General features: G+C 47.9%; 1 protein-coding gene across 1 annotated transcript; it reads right to left on the bottom strand.

Moving 5' to 3' along the window:
* Window positions 1-4,829: 4,829 nt before the first annotated feature.
* LOC139183979 (translation machinery-associated protein 7-like) lies at window positions 4,830-5,505 on the bottom strand. The gene has a single exon (XM_070792271.1). It carries the CDS (start codon window positions 5,133-5,135, stop codon window positions 4,830-4,832), a length of 306 nt encoding a protein of 101 aa, XP_070648372.1. The 5' UTR covers window positions 5,136-5,505.
* Between the last annotated feature and the right edge of the window lie 2,212 nt (window positions 5,506-7,717).

Genomic DNA, 7,717 nt, shown 5'->3' on the forward strand with positions numbered 1-7,717 from the left:
CCCTCCGATCAGAGGCCAGAGCCGGGAAGAGGGGGCTGGGCCTGGCTGCTGCGACCTTCGCTAGGACTGTGCCCTTTGCACCGGCCGCCTCAGGTTCTGCCGGCCTCGGCCTCCGGTGGGGTGAGGGCGGCCCAGAGATGATCAGCAGATGGATCAGATGGGTCAGAGGGACGCCCCCCGGGAGAGAGACCCCTTGGGGCACCCAGGCTAGGTTGCATCCTCCTGTCACTTCTTAGGGATCCCAGTGGCTCCAAATAGAACCACTCTTCCCTGCTCCTTTCCTGGTGGGTCAGATGGTAAAGCGTCTGCCTACAACGCTGGAGACCTGGGTTGGGAAGATCCCTTGGAGAAGGCAATGGCAACCCACTCCAGTTCTCTTGCCTGGAAAATCCCAAGGATGGAGGAGCCTGGTAGGCTGCAGTCCATGGGGTCGCAAAGAGTCAACAGAACTGAGTGACTTCTCTTCTCTTTGCCTGCTCCAACAGATCAGGCACTGGGGCAGCGCAGCCAGGGAAGCCAGAGTTGGGGGGCGCGGAGATGGCTGTTGGGTGGGGTGGGTGTGGTAAGATTTGAGTGCTGGAGCCCCCAGCCTCCCCCACCAATCCATCGAGGATGAGCCCTGAAGATTCCCCAAAGTGTCAGGGCCATGTGCTTGATAAATGACCCCCTTCTGTAAAGGGGAAGCCACACCCTAGGGTGGGAATGTGGCTGCTTCTCACCTCCCAAGTGGCAATCTCACCTCCCACGGGCCCTATATACAGTGGAGGGGGGCTTCCGGCCCTGGGTCCCCGGCCCAGCACCCCCAACTTGTGCCGCTTCATGCAAGAGATCCCACAAGATCACAGCCTTCTTCTGCTCCAGATGGTCCCATGGCTCCCTATGTGGCTCAGAGTAAAAGTCCAAATTCGAAAAATACCAGGCCTTCAAGGCCCACAAGGCCTGGCACAGTCTCTCCCTCTTTTATCTCCATTCTTCCTATTCCAGCCCCACTGTCTCCCCCCCGCACCCCGCCCGGCCCCAGACCACATCCTCACAGTCTTCAAGACCTTGGGACTTGGGGATCAGCGTGACCAGAACACCCTGTCCCCAGCTCTTCCCAGGCAGTCACTTCCTCAGAGAGGCCTTCCCGTCTGTGTCGCCCTCCTCCCCAGTCTCACACTGCAGTTGGTACCGTCTGAAATGACCTTCATTATTTACTGATTCATATGGTACATCATATGTCTCTGCCCTGGACTCCCAGCTCCAGGAAGGCAGGGGCCCTGTCTGTGCTTCTCCCCAGTCATTGAGTAAAAATTAAGAGCTTGGAGACTGGAGCCAGGCTCAGTTACTTTGTAATCTAGGACTCAAGACAAGTGACACTCTCCTCGGAGCCTTGGTGGCCTCTTTTGTAAAATGGATAATGACAGTTTCCACTCTGAGAGATGCCCTTGAGGAGGAAGGCATGGAACGGAGCTTCCAGACACAGGTGAGTGTTCAATAAATGTTGGCTAGGGCACTAGTGGGAAAGAACCTATCTGTCAATGCAGGTAGACTTAAGAGATGTGAGTTCGATCCCTGGGTCAGGAAGATCCCCTGGAGGAAGTCATGGCAGCCCACTCCAGTATTCTTTGCCTGGAGAATCCCATGGACAGAGGAGCCTGGCGGGCTACAGTCCATAGGGTCGGACACAATTGAAGTGACTCAGCACGCATGCACAGGTGCTTCTGGGCACCACTGTATCCCTGAGGAGGAATTAGAAGGGGTACAGCTCAGGCCCCACCCGCCCCACGTACCACCACCAACCCAGCCCGCCCCACGCCTTGCCCCCCACCCATGCCTGGTCTCTTCCCAGGGAAGGGCACCCCTGCCACAGCCTGCCCGCCTGATGCATGCCTGGGCTGGCACACCTGCCTAGCAAGTTCTGCTGCCAGGGCCGTCACCCACAGGGGCTGCTCCACCCAATCTGTACCCATTCTCCCTGAGCTGTAGCCTTGGCTCTAAAAGAGCAAAATGCCTCCCACAGCCCCCTCACACTTCCACCCATCCAAAGAGGCAGAGGGCTGCAGCAAGACTTCCCAATCCCCCATCTCTATCTCCCATCTACCAGTTCTGAGGCTTGTATGTGGCTGCAGGGAGCTGCAAACTGACAACTTTCCCACGACCAGAGCAGTCATGTTTCCGCAAGGAGGGGAGGAGGTGGTGTCTCAAACTGTAGGTCAGAGGGCCAACTCTGCCTCACAACTATAAGATTTGTTTGCTTGGCTCCAAGGTTTCCCATTCAAACGTCTGTCTGAACTGAATAGAAACACTGTACTCGGGTGAGTGAATTTGTGTCTCACAGGGGTAGAGCTTAATTTGGGAATAGCTATGTACTAGCATTGAACAAATAAGTACATAGATTGTAGATACTGACAACCAGTTTTCATACTGTTGGAGAGGAAGTTGCAAATAAGCACCGTGTTGCTAGATGGGGTTATCATTATGAGATGTTTAATAGTTAGAGATGAACCTATTTGCAAAGTGGAAATAGAAACAGAGGCAGAGAACAAACATACCGATGCCAAGGCAGGGGAAGGGTGGGTGGGATGAATTGGGAGATTGAGACTGACATATATACACCATTGATACTGTGTATAAAATAGATAACTAATGAGAACTGACTGTATAGCACAGGGAACTCTACTTAATGCTCTGTGGTGACCTCAATGGGAAGGAAATCCAAAAAGGAGTAGATATGTATACAGAGAGCTGATTCACTTTGCTGTACAGCAGAAACTAACACAACATTGTAATGCAGCTATACTCCAATAAAAATTTTTTTAAATAAAGGTTTATATTTTTTAATAAAGGATTATATATTTTTAAATATAGGTTTGAGTGTATACAGATTTCCTAGCTCTGTCTGCCATGTGTCCAGAAGCAATGACACCCTAGAAGCAATGCGTACACTCAGCATCCAGAACTGGTTTCTGAATGCCACTTTCCAGGAGGAGGAACCAGGGCTCCTTGGAGGAATGACTGCTTCTAGGATTAGGGCAGAGAAAATCCTCAAGGACACTGGAGCCTCTTCTAGAGCCAGAAGTGGAGAAATCAAAAAGGCAAAAGGACAGGAGCCAGCCTGAAAAGAACTGCTGGCCAAAGCTGGGACAATTTGAACAAACTAGACAGCATTAGAATTGAATTATAACCCGAAGAATAAGTAACCACAAGTCCAAACTGATTTAAATACACGAGTGAGTCTATTTTAAAATGAGGGAGAAGGAACAACTCTTCCTGACAGAAAAATTCCAGTTAAGAAAAGTATAATGAGGGGCTTCCTTGGTCGGGTCCAGTGGTTAGAACAAAGAGCTTCCATTGCAGAGGTCGTAGGTTCAATCCTTAGGCGGGTAAGTAAGATCCCACAAGCTATGGGATGCAGCAAAAAAAAAAAAAAAAATCACTATGCACTTTGGGTGATAATGATGTGTTCATGGGTCATGTAGATTCACCAGTGGTTCAAAATGCACTACTGTTGTGTGGGATGTCCATAGAGGGAGAGGTTTGGGGTGGGAGATTCTGGGTGTATACGGGAAATCTCTGTACTTTCTGCTCAATTTTGCTGTGAAACTAAAACTGCTATTAAAAAAATAAAATTTATTAATCAAAAAAAAGGAGGGGGGATAAATTAGGAGTTTGGGATTAATATATACACACTACTATAGATAAAATAGATAATCAACAAGGACCTACTGTATAGCACAGGAAATATTCTGTAATAACCTGTATGGGAAGAGAATCTGAAAAAGAATGGAATAACTGAATCATTTTGCTATACGCCTGAAACTACCACAACATTATAAATCAGCTATGAAAGTGAAATGTTAGTTGCTCAGTTGTCTGTGATTCTTTGCGACCCCATGGACTGTAGCCCCCCAGGCTCCTCTGTCCATGGAATTCTCCAGGCACGAATACTGGAGTTCGTAGCCGTTCCCTTCTCCAGGGGATCTTCCTCACCCAGGGATTGAACCCAGATCTCCCCCATTGCAGACAGATCCTTCACAGTCTGAACCACCAGGAAGCCCAAATCAGCTATACTTCAGTATAAAATAAAAATTAAAAAAAAATACATAAAAAGCATTGGCCTGAGAAATCCATGGGTGGATATATGTCCCCAGGTCACTCTACTGGGTCGCTTTGGGTATTTCTATTGCCAGCCTGGCCTCTGAAGGTATTTGAACTTGAAATGCCTAACTGTGCTGTCAGGAGCACAATTTTTTTTTTTTTAATGTTTATATTCTTATTTATTTTCTGGGCCAAGTCTTAGTTGAGACATGTGGGATCTAGTTTCCTGACCAGGGGTCCAACCCAGGTCCCCTGCACTCAGAGCCTGGAGCCTTAGCCACTGAACCACCAGGGAAGTCCCTTCGTTTCGCTTTTTTTTTTTTTTCGTTTCGTTTTATGACTGAATAGTACTATTGTATGAATGTCCTTATTAAAGTTTTTTTTTTTTTTTTACCGAAGTTTATTCTTAAATGTACAATAGGTTCTCAGACAACACTTCATTCTAGCTACAGATGGCAACAGATATTATGGCAGGGAATCCAGATGTTTAAACAGGAATGGAAATAAGGGTCTTCGTTGCCTCAGACACAGGAACAGCTTGCTGCTACTATTGCTGCTAAGTCACTTCAGTTGTGTCCGACTCTGGGACCCCATAGATGGCAGGCAGCCCACCAGGCTCCCCCGTCCCTGGGATTCTCCAGGTAAGAACACTGGAGTGGGTTGCCATTTCCTTCTCCAATGCATGAAAGTGAAAAGTGAAAGTGAAGCAGCTCAGTCATGTCCGACCCCGAGACCCCATGGACTGCAGCCTACCAGGCTCCTCCATCCATGGGATTTTCCAGGCAAGAGTACTGGAGTGGGGTGCCATTGCCTTCTCTGAAGGAACAGCTTACTCTGCCAAATTTCTTAATTTCACCTCTGGCCAGAGGGCCTTTCCCCGAGGCCTTTGCTTTTAGCTCCTCCAGTTTCTTCTGCTCTTCCTTCTGTTTCTGCTTGAATGTCTTATCTTCCTGGTCCATCTCCTTGGCTTGCTTTCTGGGCTGCTTCAGGGGCTTCTTCTTGCCACCTTTACGGCCCAATATGGTGCCTGCTGCCCCTTCCCCAGACCCTGTCATCAGAAGTGCTAAAGATTTTAAAAGGCTCTGAGAAGAGGCTTTGAGTTGGGAGGAGGATGGGAGGAGAAGGCAGCTTCGTAGGGATGGGGTAGGGGGGAAATCGCCTAGTCCCCAGGTACTGGGCACAAATTGGGCAGAGCCATGCTTTTCTCACCTGCTCACTTCGGACCTTGTGAGCTGCCCAGGGGAAAATCTGACCTCACCCTCCCACACATGTGTCCCCAGTTACTGCTAGGATTAAACCCAGGCCAAGGGAAGGGAAGATCCCCTGGAGGAGGAAATGGCAACCCACTCCAGTATTCTAGCCTGGGAAATCCCTTGGACAGAGGAGCCTGGCTGGCTAGAGTCCATGGGGTCTTAAAGAGTTGGATATGACTGACTTACTAAGCAACAAGGGCTCCAAAAGCTGCAGGTGTGGATGGGGGAACTGAGTCCCCTGGAGGCAGAGGGGACAGGGGCACCCCTCCATGCATCCCTCACTTCCAAATGAGCCTTGAAACTTGGAATCAGAACCTTCTCTCTCTCTCTCTCTCTCTCTCTCTCTCTTCCTTTTCACACTTAGACATTCATTTCACAAACTAGGTTGTGGAGGGGAAGGGAAAGAACAGCTGGGCAGAAGGATTGAGTCAGCATATGCAAAAATCTGGATGCTGGAAAGATTGTGTGAGTAGAAATCATGTCAGTAGGGCAGAATTGTGGCAAAAGGGAAGGAAAGAGCAGGGGTGAGGGGGTGAAGCTGGGGGCAGGGCAAGGGAGGATCTGTGGACCTCAAATATCAGGCCTCTGCTGTCTGATCATCATTTTGCTGTGTGACTTGCTTAACCTCTCTGACCTCAGTCTCCTCGTCTGTAAAATGAAGTCATGAAAGTCTTTTTCGTTCTCACAGTGATCTTGTGATACGAGCACCCTTATTGGTGTAAAGAGCTAACACATTGCCCAAACCCGGAGCTTAACCACTTGATAAATGTCAGACATTATTTATTTTTAACACCCTTATTGAGATATAATTCACATACCACACAATTCACCCATTTAAAGTATGCGATTCTGGGGAGTTCCCTGGTGGTCCAACAGTTAAGACTCAGTGCTTTCACTGCAGGGGGCCTGGGTTCAATCCCTGGTCAGGGAACAAGATCCCACATACTGCAACTAAAGATCCTGGATGCCTCAACTGACCTGTATGTATAAGACCCTGTATGTGTGTGTGTGTTAGTCATTCAGTCGTGTCCAACTGTTTGCAACCCCATAGATTATAGCCTTCCAGGATCCTCTGTCCATGGGATTCTCCAGGCAAGAATATTGGAGTGAGTTGCGGTTTCCCTCCTCCAGGGGATCTTCCCAACCCAGAGATCTAACCCAGGGGTCTCCTGCATTGAAGGCAGATTCTTTACCCTCTGAGCCACCATGGAAGTCCATGCAGCTGTATATATAAATAGTTAAAAAAAAAAGAAAAGAAAAGCATCTGGGGGGAAAAAAGATATATATGTATGTATAACTGAATCACTTTTCTGTACATCTGAAGCTAACCCAACATTGTAAATAAACTATATGTCAATTTAAAAAGAGAAAAAAGAAAGCTCAAGCAAACCAGGCCATTGGCAACTGGCCGTTGCCCTCCTCTCCACCCCTCATCATACCATGGTCTATCTTTGAATCTTCAAATCTGACAACTGTTCCTCATGATCAGAGAAGCAAGACTTGGGGTCAGACAGACGTAGGTTGGAATTCTGTCTCCAGCGATCAGCAGATGGATTCATTTCTGTGAGCCTCAGTTTCCTTATCAGTAAATAGGAATCCTAATTATTCCCTCTCTCACAGGGTTCATTGAGATAGGTCATGTCAACTCTTTTTTTTTTTTAACTTGGCTACACCAGGTCCTAGTTGCAGCAAGTGGGATCTTTAGTTGTGACATGTGGGATCTAGTTCTCTGTCACTGTTGTTGAGTCACTAAGTTGTGTCCAGCTCTTCGCGACCCCATGAACTGCAGTACTCCAGGCTTCACTGTCCTTCACTATCTCCTGGACTTTGCTCAAACTCATGTCCATTGAGTCGATGATGCCTTCCAAACATCTCATCCTCTGCTGCCCCTTTCTCCTCTTGCCTTCAGTCTTTCCCAGCATCAGTGTCTTTTCCAGTGAGTCGACTCTTCCCATCACGTGGCCAAAGTATTGGAGCTTCAGCTTCCGCATCAGTCCCTCCAGTGAATATGCAAGGTTAATTTCATTTAGGATTGACTGGTTTGATCTCTTTGCAATTTAAGGAACTCTCAAGAGTCTTCTCTAGCACCACAATTTGAAAGAATCGATCTTTTGACACCTAGCCTTCCTTACGGTCCAACTCTCACATCCATTTCTGACTACTGGAATAAACCATAGCTTGGGCTATATGGATCTTTGTCGGCAAAATGATGTTGCTGTTTTTTAATATGCTGTCTAGGTTTGTCATAGATTTGTCCTCCAAAGGAGCAAGCATCTTTTAATTTCATGGCTGCAGTCACCGTACGTAGTGATTCTGGAGCCCAGGAAAATAAAATCTGTCACTGTTTCCACTTTTCCCCATCTATTTGCCATGAAGTGATGGGA

This window comes from Bos indicus, chromosome 7, assembly GCF_029378745.1.
Source record: "Bos indicus isolate NIAB-ARS_2022 breed Sahiwal x Tharparkar chromosome 7, NIAB-ARS_B.indTharparkar_mat_pri_1.0, whole genome shotgun sequence".
NCBI classification, from domain to species: Eukaryota; Metazoa; Chordata; class Mammalia; order Artiodactyla; family Bovidae; genus Bos; species Bos indicus.